Source organism: Carassius carassius, chromosome 38, assembly GCF_963082965.1.
Source record: "Carassius carassius chromosome 38, fCarCar2.1, whole genome shotgun sequence".
NCBI lineage: Eukaryota > Metazoa > Chordata > Actinopteri > Cypriniformes > Cyprinidae > Carassius > Carassius carassius.
In genome coordinates, this window is record NC_081792.1 from 8,439,047 (window position 1) to 8,456,069 (window position 17,023).

Consider the following 17,023-nt stretch of genomic DNA (forward strand, 5'->3'; position numbering starts at 1 on the left):
GAAACTTCTCAATTATCTAAGCTAACAGTGTGTGTTAAAAATGTAAAAGATTGGATGACAAATAATTTTCTCCAATTAAATTCGGATAAGACAGAGATATTAATTATTGGACCAAAAAACACTACACAGAATCTTGTAGATTACAATCTGCAACTAGACGGATGTACTGTTACTTCCTCTACAGTCAGAAATCTGGGTGTTATATTAGACAGCAATTTGTCTTTTGAAAATCATATTTCCAATGTTACAAAAACTGCATTCTTCCATCTTAGAAACATTGCCAAGCTACGAAACATGTTATCTGTTTCTGATGCAGAAAAGCTAGTTCGTGCATTCATGACCTCTAGACTGGACTATTGTAATGCACTTCTAGGTGTTTGTCCTGCATCTTCAATAAACAAGCTACAGGTAGTCCAAAATGCAGCAGCTAGAGTCCTTACGAGGTCAAGAAAATTTGATCCTATTACCCCAATTTTACAGTCTCTGCACTGGCTACCTATTAAGTTCTGTATCAGTTACAAATTATCATTACTTACCTATAAGGCCCTAAATGGTTTAGCTCCTGCGTACCTAACTAGCCTTCTACCACGTTACAATCCATCACGCTCCCTAAAGTCACAAAACACTGGACTTTTGGTAGTTCCTAGGATAGCAAAGTCCACTAAAGGAGGTAGAGCTTTCTCACATTTGGCTCGAGGTACAAAGTACAGTGAGTACAGTACAAGTGTTTTCTCTAGGCCTCATAAAAAAAATTTTCTTCCGACTTCCACCCACCTCGAAGTCGGAAGAAAAATTTTTTCTTCCGACTTCCACCCCCCTCGAGCTGCCTTCTCTAGCCGGGGAGGGTGCACCCTGGCCGGCATGGATGAGTAGGTGCGAGGGGGGTGGATGGTACTATTTTTTTGCTAATATCTCCGCAATGCGTTGGACCCCGCGGCTGAAATTGGGGGGATCCCTAGAGGGTCGTGGACACGACGTGGACACGACTCCCAAGGGTCCGATCGGGCCGAATTTTGGATATGTGTCTCGAGGGGATCCCCTCGACCGGGCACAGAAGTCTGGTGGCCCTACCACCTTCTTTAGGGGTCAAACGTTCACAGAAGGGACCCCACGTCCACAAAAGCGTTACGCATTTTGATGGGAGGTGGGACGTCCACAGTTCGGAGACGATAGGTCGTAGGGCCCCCAGATTTGAGATTCTGGCATCTCAGGGGCCCCTCACCCAGGGCCCCGAAGCACATAGTCGTAGGACTAAAGGGAAAAAAGTGCATCGCACTAGGGCCCCGCACTTTTGCCTGCACAATCCAGGGGCCCCAAAGAGCCACTGTTCCAAATTTCGGGCCCCTGGGACTTTTCTAAAAAAATCCCACCTGCCATTTATTTGAATGTGTTCAGCATAGCGGGTTCGTGGACACTGATTGCAAGGGCTCTTGGGCCCCGGGCCTTCATAAGCTTACTGGGGGAGGCCCCAGGAGCCACCGTTCCAAGTTTTGGGCCCCAGGGATGTCTCCGAAAAAAATGTCCAACCGAGGCCCTTTTCTAACGCTAATGGTCAAATGGACAAATATTGGGTCCGTGGGACCCGGGGGTGGGGTCCGCAAATGTTCCGCATGTGATCTGTGGTCATTCCTTGAACATAATGGTCAAATGGACAAATAGTGGGTTCGTGGGACCCAGGGTGGGGGTCCACAAGTGGTCCGCAGATGATCCGCAGTCATTGTGTGAACATAATGGTCAAATGGACAAATAGTGGGTTCGTGGGACCCAGGGTGGGGGTCCGCAAGTGGTCCGCAGATGATCCGCAGTCATTGTGTGAACATAATGGTCAAATGGACAAATAGTGGGTTCGTGGGACCCAGGGTGGGGATCCGCAAGTGGTCCGCAGATGATCCGCAGTCATTGTGTGAATATAATGGTCAAATGGACAAATAGTGGGTTCGTGGGACCCAGGGTGGGGGTCCGCAGATGATCCGCAGTCATTGTGTGAATATAATGATCAAATGGACAAATACTGGGTTCGTGGGACCCAGGGTAGGGGTCCGCAAGGGGTCCGCAGTCATTGTGTGAATATAATGGTCAAATGGACAAATAATGGGTTCGTGGGACCCGGGTTGGGGGTCCGACAGGGGTCCGCACTGGTTCCGTGGTCATTCTGTAACTTTAAAGGTCAAATGGACAAATATTGGTTTCGTGGGCAAAAAAATCGTCCACCCCCCATTCGGGTAAATGCCACTGTTTTAAACCTGAGGTGTACTGCTCCGTGCGCCACCCTGTGGAGAAGTGCTGAATGGAATTTAGGGGCCTCAAATTTGGGTAAGCTTCCGCGAGGCCCCTCGGGGGTCCAGATCCTATACAGACACACTCTCTCTGTTTAAATCTAGATTAAAAACGCATCTCTTTTGCCAAGAATTCGAATAATGGATCTCTTAAATTTGTGAGTGTAGTTGCATCTGATCAAATGTGCATTTTTATTCATTAGCTTGGGTTAAACTAATTTTACTTTGTTGGATCAGCAGCTATGCTAATGATGATGCTGATCCTCAGAGGACCTCAGATGATGCTAACCCTGAATCAACAAACAAAACTAACAAATATTGCTACATGTGTGACTGCATCATATAATAATTATTAATTAATAATATTAATAATGTTCATCATCTAGCTGACTACGTCTTGTATTAATTTTTTCTAAAAATCCTGTCACAAACACAACACAACACAAACTGACAGCCACCACCATAAGCTATTACTAAATATTGTAGAAACATAATTTTCTGTAAAGTTGCTTTGTAACGATTTGTATTGTAAAAAGCGCTATACAAATAAACTTGAATTGAATTGAAATAAATATATATATATTTTTTTTTTAAATAATGGTATACAAACCAGTTTCCAAAAAAGTTGGGACACTGTAGAAATTGTGAGTAAAAAAGGAATGGAATAATTTTCAAATCTCATACACTTATATTTTATACACAATAGAATATAGATAACATATCAAATATTGAAAGTGAGACATTTTGAAATGTCATGCCAAATATTGGCTCATTTTGGATTTCATGAGAGCTACACATTCCAAAAAAGTTGGGACAGGTAGCAATAAGAGGCCGGAAAAGTTAAATGTACATAAAAGGACCAGCTGGAGGACCAATTTGCAACTTATTAGGTCAATTGGCAACATGATTGGGTATAAAAAGAGCCTCTTAGAGTGACAGTGTCTCTCAGAAGTCAAGATGTGCAGAGGATCACCAATTCCCCCAATTCTGCGGCGAAAAATAGTGGAGCAATATCAGAAAGGCAAAGAGTTTGAAGTTATCATCATCTACAGTGCATAATATCATCCAAAGATTCAGAGAATCTGGAACAATCTCTGTGTGTAAAGGTCAAGGTGATCTTTGGGCCCTTAGACGGCTCTACATCACATAGAGGAATGCTACTGTAATGGAAATCACGACATGGGCTCAGGAATACTTCCAGAAAACATTGTCGGTGAACACAATCCACTGTGTCATTCGCTGTTGTCGGCTAAAACTCTCTAGGTCAAAAAAGAAGCCATATCTAAACATGATCCAGAAGCGCAGGCGTTTTCTCTGGGACAAGGATCATTTAAAATGGACTGTGGCAAAGTGGAAAACTGTTCTGTGGTCAGACGAATCAAAATTTGAAGATCTTTTTAGAAAACAGGGATGCCATGTCATCCGGACTAAAGAGGACAAGGACAACTCAAGTTGTTATCAGCGCTCAGTTCAGAAGTCTGCATCTCTGATGGTATGGGGTTGCATGAGTGCGTGTGGCATGGGCAGCTTACACATCTGGAAAGGCACCATCAATGCTGAAAGTTATATCCAAGTTCTAGAACAACATATGCTCCCATCCAGACATCGTCTCTTTCAGGGAAGACCTTGCATTTTCCAACATGACAATACCAGACCACATACTGCATCAATTACAACATCATGGCTGCGTAGAAGAAGGATCCGGGTACTGAAATGGCCATCCTGCAGTCCAGATCTTACACCCATAGAAAACATTTGGCGCATCATAAAGAGGAAGATGCGACGAAGAAGACATAAGACATTTGAGCAACTAGAAGTCTGTAATAGACAAGAATGGGACAACATTCCTATTCCCAAACTTGAGCAACTTCTCCTCAGTCCCCAGACGTTTGCAGACTGTTATAAAAAGAAGAGGGGATGCCACACAGTGGTAAACATGGCCTTGTCCCAACTTTTTTGAGATGTGTTGATGCCATGAAATTTAAAATCAACTTATGTTTCCCTTAAAATGATACATTTTCTCACTTTAAACATTTGATATGTCATCTATGTTGTATTCTGAATAAAATATTGACATTTGAAAATAAAATAAAAAATTCAAAATAAAGTGTTAGCCGATATTAACCAGACACTAGAAATACTTTAATAACTGCTAGTTGACATGTATTTGTAGTCACTTCGAATCAGCAGAATGTGTAAAGTGGATCATCAAAATGAAGTGATACCCCTTAGTATATTTTAAGTTTATAGAATGACCATTAATAAAATAAACTCAAGACAAATGTCCAGCTTTACAGTAATGTGAATATCAGTGGGCAATGTGCTTAATACGGCTTTACAAAATCACAGGTGAAAAAAAAAACAAAAAACATTCATTTAAAGCTTTATGCAAAATATAATTTCTTGTTTTTATTTTTGGCTGGGCTGTGACCTGCACAAATGTTTGTGAGATTAACCCATTAAAACACAATTGTAATACTGTCCAGGTGACCGGCTGTTAATCTCGTAGCTGGTATCCCGTATGTGACATCATCCGAATGATGTGTTATTGATGTAATATGATGTGCACTGAAGCAGATCCCTGCCATTTTCTACTGGGAACTCATTATGCTCCACAGAAAACAGTTAAAACGCAACAAGAGTGTCATTTGTGGATGTTTTTTGTTGTGGTTTTGGACAGATTTCAATACAATTTTTCCATTTTAAAACAATGCTGCAAACTTTCATAAGGCTGGGTTGGGAGAAGGTGTGATAAGTGAATTAGCTTTTGTTTTTTTTAGGAGGTATCAGTCTGAGACTAAGGGCTTAGCCTACATCCAGGCAGTCAGCAGGCACAGGGCTTGTCCGTCTCAACCGTGAGTCCTTTGCTCAGGAGGAAAGCATCCTGCTTGGGTTCTCTTCCCAGGAACTTCTTTAGCATGTCAACAGCATCCTCAGATCCTCCAGGCTTCAGAATGCACTTCCTGTAGTCCAGACCCACCTGTCAAATGCAGAAACAGGAGTTAAGACATCCAAATGACATTGACATACAGGATTCACAAACACTGTAGGTTAATTTAACCTTAGGGTCCATGATGCCTTCTTGTTTGAAGCGGGCATAGAACATGTCCATGGAGAAGACTTCACTCCACAGGTAACCATAGTACTGCGCATCATATCCTCCTGCCAGGTGACCGAAGGTAGCAGGCATGTTTGTCCCTGAAAAAATTTAATTAAAATGAGAATGAGGTGCTGCTAATAACAGTTTGTTATTAGCAAATATTATTAGAAGTATATTATTAGAAGTATTTTAGTAAAAATACATGCAAGTAAATACTGATGTGTATTACTATCTATACCGACATGCAAGCATACATCAACAACCAGGGCCCCAGACTGGGACCATTTTTTCTGCTGGTGTGACTAATTTTTGTGAGCGGTCACACTGGCGTTGCCAAACTCATAAGCTCTGCCATTTCTGTTGCATTTGAGAAACATTAACAGGCAAACGAAACCGCGCTAAGTTTTAGTTGTGCAGCGTGGTCCAGTTATCAGCTAGGACTGCAACGCAAAAAACTTGTCCGAGCTCAGAACAACTTTATTTGGAAGCCAAAGTTAATTTTGCGCCAGTGCTGCGAAATCCATATAATGCAAAATGATAGTTAAAGGCAGTTCATCATTGAATTCAGTGATGTCATCATCTCAGTTCAGTTTAAATAGTATCTGTGCAATTATTTGCAATCAAGTCAACGATATCGCTTGTATCCATTGTAACTGTAACCATGGTGTAGTGGTAGATATAGTCGAATGCATTACATCATTCATTTCAGGGTTTGTATAACCTTTGAGAGAGAAATTAAAGCACTTTTCAATGTCTTTCAAGCATTTCACACAGCCATTTTCAGCTCTTTAAAGCTCTAAAATGATCCAATTTGAATGTTATTTTTAAATGGGATGAACAAAATATACTTTGTAGTAAACAAAAACTAATGTAAAATTTAAAAAATACATCAAATCACAATTATAACCAGTAGACCGCAGCAGAAGAGCACTTATTGGCTTTAGTCATTCATTTCTACTTTTTCCTCTATATTTTTAAATTATAAAATCACTATCGCATTGTCAGAATTTTACACTGTGTATGAAGTAAAAAAAATAAATAAAAAAAAACAATCTTCAATTTGCTACTAAATCACAAAAATCACTGTAGTTGGTCAGTTCCATATACTAGAAAAATAATGGTACATTTAATAAAGAGTGGAATATATACATTTTCTGTATATAAAAAGTAGATTTTTCCACCGTTACTGTTATTAATAAAAGTACATTTTGTAAGCATCTTAACTGAAGCTTAGTGTTTTACTGTCAAATCTGTATAAACCAACAAAAGGAAAATAAACAAGAAATGAACATGAAATATTATTAATAACTGCACTTATTAACGCAAAACAACAGTAATTTTTTGATTAAATTATCTTTATTTTGAATAGCCCCACAGGCCACCCCCAGCACTACCAAATCTGCTCCTGGTGCCACCATCTGTGAAATAAATGCTCTCAAATGTTAGTCTGGAGTCCTGACAACACATCAAATGGCCCCAAGACCAATGAGATCGGACCATGGATGATTGAAAGAGAGAGGCCTTCTGTTATTTCTGTTAATGCCCTGGCCTCTAAAATCACCTGACATGGACCCAATCGAAAAGCAAGATCATGCAACATCACCACCACACCACAATGTATGGTACCAGATACCCTAAGAGACCTTTAACCACCTTGTCAACTCAATGCACCACCGTGGTGGATGGTTTGTGGCCTAAAATAGGTCCTACCGGTTAATAGATGGGTGGTCATAATGTAATAGCTCATCTGCAATATTAATGATTATTGAACCGGTCTTACTAAATTTTCCAAATCCTTAGTAAACTGTCCATTTATTAAAAAGGTTCAAGGAACCTTTTTTTACAAAAAAATTGCCCTTTAAGCCAAATCAGAGCATATTACTGAGAGCTGGATCTCATTTTACCTGGTGAAGCAGGAATCCCCAGGAGGTCCAGGCAAAGTCTGGCGTACTCCTCAGCCGGGTCGAGCCCACTCTTTGAGTGCAAAGCCTGGTCCACCTTTGCCAGAACAATCTGCCTCAAGTTAAACAGCCCTGAAACACAGGAAGAAAATCCCATCTATTCCATTAACATTGGTTAAATGTAAATGTAATTACATTGTGAAAAACAGCTTGCAAAGACAATTATTCTTCTTTGGTTGAAAACGAGACTAGAAAACTTTAAGTAAACATTTGACTTCTAGTTAGTGCGTGATCGGTTTAAGATTTTATTTGTAAAAGTGTCACCTGTGTTAGCAAGTCTAGACTTCATGAGTTTGTCCAGAAGCTCCTCTGGAATGGGGTTTCCTGTTTTGTAGTGCTTGGACATGCGCTGCAGGGGCTCCTTCTCCCAAACCCAGTTCTCCAACATCTGAGACGGCGCTTCCACGAAATCCCTCTCCACATGCGTCCCACTGAACATCGCAAAGTTGGTCTGAACACACAGAAGAACATTGGATTACATTTAATCTTCAAAGACTGCAAATAAGATGCAACCTAAATGTCATGGGAAGCTTTAATTCAGACCTGAGCACAAAGCTGGTGCATCACATGTCCAAACTCATGGAAGTAGGTTTCCACTTCATCGTGCTGCAGCAGGGACGGAGCATCAGCGGTGGGCTTGCTGAAATTAGCCACCATGGCAGCCACAGAAATCTGCCTGGTCCCGTCCGGGAGCAAACAGCCGGGCTGCAGGCCAAAGCATGCGGCGTGGCCGTACTTCCCCTCCCTACAGGGATCATGGAGAATTAGCAATCAATCTAGCTGAATGATGAGAATGAGCTCTACGTCACAGAAATCAGACAGTGGAGCCCTTGTAAACCCTCAGGATACAGGGGCCAGATTCACTCAATTTAAGGAATATAAAATCTCTTAAAGGGATAGTTCACCCAAAAAGGAAAATCTGCTGTTAATTTACACACCCACAGGCCATCGAAGATGTAGGTGGCACTTTTTTTCTTCAGCAGAGCAGTAAAGAAAATTTTTAAGTGAATACATCTTCCTTGGCAATTCAGACAATGCATGTCTCTGGCTGCTGGTGTTTGAGTGTCAAAACAAACGAACGAGACAAAAATCAAATCAATCTTAGATGAGTAAATTAACAGCAAATGTTCCTTTATGGGTGAACTAACCCTTTAAAAGAAATTCCAAGATGTTCATATTATTGTTCATAGAAGTAAACTTCTTAAGTTCATGATTCTTTAGACATTTTTTTTCCTCATAAGAAAATTATTTGGGAAAATATACGGAAACACGTTGACGAAACAGCTTCCAAACAACACCCCGTGAAGTTACATTTATCTCAGTAAAGCCATTCAATATCTTTGGCTCTGTAGTTAACAAGAGCTCTAGAGAGGAGGATTTTGATAAATATATGCACTATATAATATATTCATAACATTTCTATTTAACCCATTATCTTATTAATTTATATAAGATTAATATAACATATCGTTTAAGTGACCCTGGAGCACAAAACCATTCTTAAGCTGCTGTGGTAGATTTGTAGCAATAGCCAAAAATACATTGTATGGGTCCAAATTAATACTTTTTCTTTTATGCAAAAATCAATGAAGATCATATTCTGAAAAAAATATATATTTAGCAAATTTCCTACGGTAAATATATCAAAACGTGAAATTTTGATTAATAATATGCATTGCTAAGAATTCATTTGGACAACTTTAAAAGCGATCATGTCAGTATTTTGATTTTTCTGCCCCCTCAGATTCCAGATTTTCAAATAGTTGTATCTCAGTCAAATGATGTCCGATCCTAATAAACTTATTTATTGAGCTTTCAGATGAAGTATAAATCTCAGCTTCAATTGACCCTTATGACTGGTTTTGTGGTCCAGGGTCACACACACACATATACACATGAATGTTTTCATGAATACAGGCCCTGGAGCCCAATTTGAGAAAAAGATTGAGATCCCCCAGCCTGACCACCAGAGCCATACAAGTATGAGTGCTCACCTGGGGAAAAGATCCAGATAAAACTGGCCAATGACCTGCCCAGAGGAGCGGTCTTTAACGCTGTACAGTGTAACGTCATCGTGCCAGACAGGTGCGCCCTCCACCTGCTGGAAGCTGAGATTGAGCAGCTCCTGATAGATGTCCAGTAGGCCCTTGGTCACCACCTCCATCGGGAAATACTCCTTCAGCTGGTTCTGGTCCACTGCATACTGGGTCTCCTCCACCTGGGTCATGTAATAGCGCGTGTCCCAGGCGTGCAGTTCTCCAGTGAAGGGCAGATTCCTCTTCTGGCTCTCCTGTTCCTTCAGCTTCAGGATCATGGCCCTCTCCTGCTCACCCAGGGGCTTCAGTTTATGGGCCAGATCCTCTACAGTGTGCAGGGGATAATGGAAACACAAAGGGTTAAGTTGTTGTTCCTGTAGCTCAAGCGGTAGAGCATGGCGTTAACAAGCTCAAGGTTGGGGGATTGAATCCCAGGAAACACATGTTAGGAGAAAATTGTTAGCCTTAATGCAATGTAAGTCGCTTCAGATAAAAGCGTCTGCTAAATGCATAAATGTAAGTGAAAATTACTAAATTCAACCGAACAGCTGAATATAATTAAAATAATGGTACTAGATTTATACTTTTTTATATTCCATGGCAGCCAGGACACATTACAACATAATGCTGGTCTTATGGCCCACTGGAAGTCACTTCGAAACAGACTCATACTGCCCATAGGAAAAGACTGCTTTCATTCATTCATAGCCAAACCTTTCTATAAATGAACTTACATATCACAATCACTGTGTGTATTACTATGTTCCTGTCCATTGTCTTTAGTATTGTACTGTTTTATGCATGCATTATGATAGAATCCTTAGCTAATATAACCTCACCGTATATTATTTTGATTAACGCTTTCACCTGAGACTGCATCCGGACGCTCATTCAACGGCCAAGGCAACACAAGTATCGTACATTTAAAGGTGCTGAAAGTAAGTTTTTGAGTCAGAATTTGTGCTCTGCATTTAACCCATCCGAAATGCACACACACAGAGCAGTGAACACACACACACACTGTGAGCACACACCCGGAGCAGTGGGCAGCCATTTATGCTGCGGCGCCCGGGGAGCAGTTGGGGGTTCGATGCCTTGCTCAAGGGCACCTAAGTCGTGGTATTGAGGGTGGAGAGAGAACTGTACATGCACTCCCCCCACCCACAATTCCTGCCGGCCCGGGACTCGAACTCACAACCTTTCGATTGGGAGTCCGACTCTCTAACCATTATGCCACGACTTCCCCGTCTATCCTACACACAGCACCTTTACCTAAACTAAACAGATAAGAATAAACTGTAGACCCCACTGATGGCTCCCACTCTGAGCTAATTTGCTACAATAAATAAAGATTTTCTCTTGCTTTTCCACACTAGAACCACATTTAAGAGTTTCATCTCTAGTCTCAATTTTGCCATTTTATATATGCAAGATTCTGGTCTTATTACTTCTGGGTAAATTTCCATGTGTAGATACAGTCATTACCAAGGAAAGCTGCAACCGTCTTGGAGGTCTTGGCCATGTTCATCTCGAGCACAAAGTCGGCGTGAGTGCTGAATCCCAGCAGGCTGCTCTTCTGAGAGCGCAGCTCCACGAGCTCCTTCAGGATAGCGGAGTTCTCCTGTCAGGGCAATCATTACAGTAACACCATCAAAACCATTCGCCCGCACAGTGTCACTGGGTAGCATTCTAGCTCTGGTTCACAGATGGTTTCTGGGATATCTGACCTGTTTGCAGCGTGAGTGGAAAGCCTCCTCTAACTTCTTCCGTGTCTCTGGGACGAAGCATTTCTTCATGGTGGGGAAGTAATGAGGATACTTCAGCGTGAGCTTCAGTTTTCCAGACTCCTCTTTCTCCAGAGAGTTGAGGAAATCCTCAGGGAGCCCCCCTAATAAAAGCATTTACACCCATCACCTCTTATTTTCAAAGATACATGTAAAAGAAGGAATAAAACTGTCTTTTCCGAAATACACGAAGTGCTTACGTAAACCAAAGTACCACCCACCGAGTTCCTCTCGAGAGAAATGGAGGCAAGTTGTATCTTCGTTCAGGTGTTTGTTGAAATCAATACACAGAGTGCTCATTTTTTTCTTGATCTTTTTGATCTCCTGTTACATGCAAGATAAAACTCTGTTACAGGCCGAGAGAGAGCCGATACACAGCAAACTGAATGCAAGATATTAATATCTGACCTCCTGCGTGTCTTTGGGAAGATGGAGGCCGTTTCTTTTACCAAGCTTTATGAGTCTCTCCATGTAACGCTTGGCCTCAGGGGTTAAACTTTCATCTGACAGCTTCTGCTGTTTAAAAAAAATTAAATAAAAATATATTAAATAAAAGTGACGAGACCTAGAAAATAAAATCAGCTGATTCAAGAAATGAGGGGGTTTACATAAAGGTGTTCTAAACTTGAATCCTTTTGTATCACTCCCAACAAGAAATTAAGCAAAAGTTGGTGGAACGACACTCTGATGTGCGACTCATTTGTTAAAGTCAGTTAGCAGATTAGCTCAGGTGTCTCAGAGCTCAGTCCCCGAGAGATTCTAGCGTTTTGTTCCTGAGAGAGAGATGTGTTAGCGCTCGGTCCCTGCTCACCTCCAGAGCCACGATTCTCTGATAAACATCCTCCCTCATACTCATCTCCACGTCAAACTCGGACAGCTTCTTATCGGCTTCAGTGCTGGCCGTGCGGACATCCTTACAGAGAGACACATGCTGAGGGAAATCCAACATGTTCCGCTGAACTGCAAAAAAAAACAAAAACCACAATCTTAATCGGTCATTTTTGATGCATGAATTAAATCAGCAGGCCCTCAGAGAGTCTATGCATATGAATTCAACAAAACATCTACCGAACACATATCAAGTAGAAGAATAGAACGATGTATATTTTTATTTTTGGTTTGCAGGAAATAAAACCGTGTGAATTCGACCCCTGAACAATGGTGAAGTGCAGATGAACACATGAGCTGGTCAGCGTGTCATTATGCCAAAAGTGCTGAATGGGGTGTATATCCCTACACACAGAGTTCCTGCACACTCAGGCGTATTATTGATGATGCTTACAAAAGTAGACAGAGAAACCTAGGAGGTTTCTTTGTAAATGTCACCCATGGACTGAACGATTAGGATAAAAGTAATATGAAACAGACAATAATCACTTACCAGTAAATATTGTGTAAACTACATGTTACATCAAATTTAATCCCTGTGTGTCCCTAGGGACATTTTCATTTTTTTTTTTTTTTTTTTTGTCGCTATAATTTTGGGCTATTAATGCAAATGGCATAGAATAAGCCAAAAAAAAAAAAAAGTCATTTTATTAGAATTTTTATTTCACACTCATTTTCTTTCATGAATCTTTTTTACACGAGGTACTTAACAGAAAAAAAATGTCCCATTAAAACAATATTTACTAGGATCACTCAAGCATAAAATCAAGCATTCTTCATTAATAGGCTTTCATTCACACTTTTTTATGCTTACTTTTTCTGCTGAGATATATATATATATATACACGTTTTTTTCATTACTTAAACTGGCATTTAAAGGGTTAAAATTCTGAAAATGAATGCATTTCTAGTACTTGTACTCCGGACTGGTGTTGTTTAAAAAATAAATTGTCAGTGAAATCCAGAAAAATTATTGTATATATTATTTTATGAAAACATTTTGACAGACATATTTATCCTCTAAAGACCTGTGTTTAACTTTTTAAACTGACACACACTGGATACATTTGTGTACATACCAAAGCAGTATTTAATCATAATATTTTAATTAATTAATAACTGCAACAATGAATAAGCAATAACAAATATATTAAGTTATAAATTAATTTATATCCATTACATAATAAATTAGTGTTAAGCAGAAGGAAAAAAATATCTTAGTGATGATTGAAAGATGTATAAAAGAAAGAAATGTTCATCAAAAAAAAAAGTGCGTATATTTCATACTCAAATTTGATGTATGGATAATCAAGTAAATCAAAGCTGCTACAGTACACCAAGTGTAACAATATAAAACTCACAATATAAAAGTTATCCTTAACTTCTGAAGAGGGGCTTTTATAGAATTATACTAATAGGCTTTTTCCTGAAGGAATGAACTCAATCAGACAACAGACAGTTGCAGCAGACTGTATACGTCAAGTGTAAGTGTATTCAAAAGTATGAAGTGATACCCGTGTACTCCACTTCCACATCAGCGAGGGCCTTCAGGGTGTTCTCATAGCTGACACTGGCCACGTCCAGCGCCCCGACCACGTCATACACCTTCTTGGTCTTGGCTATGAGCTCTTCAGTGAGCTGCAGGATCTGCTCGGGGGTGAGATCCCAGCGCAAGCGGTTGTCCTCACAGACCCGGTCCCCGGAGCCGGAGCCGAACACAACCTCACCTGAACATTCAACATCAGCATCGCTCAGACTGAGTATTAGGACAGGACGAGAAAGTGTCTCCTTGAACATGACATGGCATTTATAAACTGAACGCATTTCAAGATCCAGATCATGTATTGCTCCTGAAATAAACATAACCATCAACCAATCATAATTTTAGGCTTTTATGATTGTTCTGCCACCTGCTAATACAGTCAAGTCCAAATTAATTAAGATATGTTTAACAGTGCGTCAACTCCATTGGCTAATTACTGAATGAATTTATTATTATTGTTATTAATAATAATAATTTATATATATATATATATATATATATATATATATATATATATATATATACACACACACACACACACACACACACATACATATATATATATATATATATATATATATATATATATATATATATATATATATATATATATATTGGAATTTCAACTTAAAATATTTAAATAAAATAAAATAATTAAATGATTTCGATAAGGTATTTTCTCTCTCCATGCATGCATATTAAATATACGTATTTTCTAGCGGGATAAATAAGGTCTATTGCAATCCCTTTAGCATGAGTTTGCTAAAAAGTAAACAGCTGACGATGTTCTTCTTGAACACAACGCGTTTGATGAAGCTGACCATAGACCAGCGTTATAAAGAGAGGAGCCGCGTCAGAACAACACTTTATAATAATATAATCAGAAAAATCATAATAATTGCATAGTTAAACTTCGGCCCTGTCAGTGGGGGACACATGACGAACACCGGCACTACTTAGGAGTCTCGTTTAAAACGCAGACAATTATGTTAATGTTCTTATACTCCAACGGTATTATACATGCTTATTTTTTAGCGTCGCACGTATTTCTTACCTGTAGGTGCCATTTTCCACTCAATCAGTCACCGCGTGTGTGAACGATTCAAAGAAGCTTTAATAGCCGCTCCTCACGCTTCCTGCTCCGGTCACATGACTCTCTGTGGAGCCAGCGATTGGATGAAGACTTCTGGGTAGACTGAGGACACTTTCTGCTTTTCTTCTTCACTACACAGAAACATAGATGCTGAAATTAAAGGGTAAGTTCACCCAAAAATCAAAATTATGTCATTAATAACTCACCCTCATGTCGTTCCTAACCCGTAAGACCTCCGTTCATCTTCAGAACACAGTTTAAGATATTTTAGATTTAGTCCGAGAGCTCTCAGTCCCTCCATTGAAGCTGTGTGTACGGTATACTGTCCATGTCCAGAAAGGTAAGAAAAACATCTTCAAAGTAGTCCATGTGACATCAGAGGGTCAGTTAGAATTTTTTGAAGCATCGAAAGTGTGACTCTACAATTTTCATAGTCATGAAAATAAAGAAAACTCTTTGAATGAGAAGGTGTGTCCAAACTTTTGGCCTCTACTATATATATATATATATATATATATATATATATATATATATACAATATTTTCATATTTTCCACAATTAAACTTTTTTTTCTCAGCTGTACCCATATAGTGTACAGTTCAAACAGTATGGTACAGTTGAGAAACCCATTCTTAATGCATGCAAACACACACACACACACACACACACACACACACACATCATTATAATATTATAGGGACATTCCATAAGTGGTTTTTATACTGTACAGACTGTATAATGTACTGTATATTTTATCCCCCTATACTGTTTATTCTATAACCCTCACTGGCTAAATTTACCCATCACCCAATTTTTTCAATCGTTCTGTATGATTTATAAGTTTGTTTCTTCGCAGAGACTTTAAAAAATTAAATTAATTCTCATAAGGTTAGAAGTTGCTGGTATTACTATACTTGTGGGGACACTGGTCCCTATTATGTATATCAGTAAACACACACACACACACACACACACAGCCTCTGAATATGCATCTTATTTTCTATGATTGAACTATTACTGCATACATATGATATGACCTATAAAGGACGTATCAGCTGTACCCACTTTCTTATATATATTTCACAAAAATGTAATGTTATGTTATCCTTTTAACATTCATGTTAGAAACTATATCCATTAATAATAGAAACATATAAGTTTTAAACCTAATTTGTGTAGCATGTGTACATGTGACTTTTAACCTATTATCATAACACTGTACAACTAAACAGCATGTGATGAAATAGGACACCAATCTGGGTTCAGTTGATACACTGTGTCTCGACTGCACCCCAACCTCCCTGTGTGTGTGTGTGTGTGTGTATATATATATATATATGTATATATGTATGTATGTATGTATGTATGTGTACACACACAACAGCAAGGTCACTGTGGCCTTGAATGATGTCATTAAACACTGCCACAAAAGTAGCTGTTCATAACTGTTCTTCTGCTGAGTTAACAGACATATGACTAGATTTCCCACCAAATCGGACCTGACAGCTCCACATAAGATCAAACAAATGAACAGAGTTTGATCATATTATATTTTCATGCAGTTGCTCGGTAATGGAATTACGTTCATTTTGAACCATTTATTTAGCTATTAGTGTAGTTTGAAGCTTTTTTTTATTATTTTATTTATGTGTATTTATGTTTAAAAATGTCTTAAAATTCAGTAACCTCAAGAATGGAGTTCATTCGATAGCCTACGTTTTGACAATTTTGAAGCTTGTATATAACATATAACACGGTCACTGCTCTGCTCGCTGTGTAACTTTTATAGCTTGGATAAAGATGATTTTATATTCAGTTTATAGCTTATGCGTATACAGTACAATATATATAGTTCATGCGAATATTAAGTTTACTTAATTTAAAAGTTGTTATATTTTCAAAAGCCTATTAAATGTTATACTATAATGTTGAATGGCTATAATTAATGGCTCAAATTTAGGGAAAATGCATTTAATAGAGACATCAGTAGCAGCAGTCGTATCAGTAATTACTACCCTTAATAATAATAGGCTACTTAGTAAAAATATGTCATTAAACAGTTCAAAAAGATTTAAAATGTACAATCTTTATGTCATTTCTACATTAATAATTCAGAGAATCAGTGTGAAATTAAGACAATAAAATACATATTATATTAATATGCTTATTATATACATTAATATATTATATAAATATTCACAATTAATTATAGAAAATTAATAAGTTATTTTTTTAATCGATTGATAGCACTTATTTAAAACTGACACTGGTCACATTGTTTTGTATTTAATCATTTATTTTCAATTTATTCATTGTCCACAATATTCACAAATGGCGTTGAA

The 17,023-nt window shown here is 38.8% G+C and overlaps 1 protein-coding gene across 2 annotated transcripts; it reads right to left on the bottom strand.

The window, feature by feature from the left end:
- Window positions 1-4,920: 4,920 nt before the first annotated feature.
- On the bottom strand, window positions 4,921-14,772 carry thop1 (thimet oligopeptidase 1). 2 transcript variants are annotated; one of them, XM_059529061.1, is made up of 13 exons: window positions 14,643-14,772; window positions 13,560-13,772; window positions 11,969-12,117; window positions 11,566-11,670; window positions 11,379-11,481; window positions 11,101-11,261; window positions 10,859-10,994; window positions 9,332-9,698; window positions 7,881-8,082; window positions 7,602-7,788; window positions 7,281-7,409; window positions 5,338-5,474; window positions 4,921-5,256 (listed from the first exon to the last, which is right to left on the bottom strand). In XM_059529061.1, exons 1-13 carry the CDS (start codon window positions 14,653-14,655, stop codon window positions 5,101-5,103), a joined length of 2,058 nt encoding a protein of 685 aa, XP_059385044.1. In that variant the 5' UTR covers window positions 14,656-14,772; the 3' UTR covers window positions 4,921-5,100. The 2 variants fall into 2 exon arrangements, with proteins under 2 accessions (XP_059385044.1, XP_059385043.1); XM_059529060.1 differs by having other exon boundaries at window positions 11,566-11,673.
- Window positions 14,773-17,023: the final 2,251 nt, after the last annotated feature.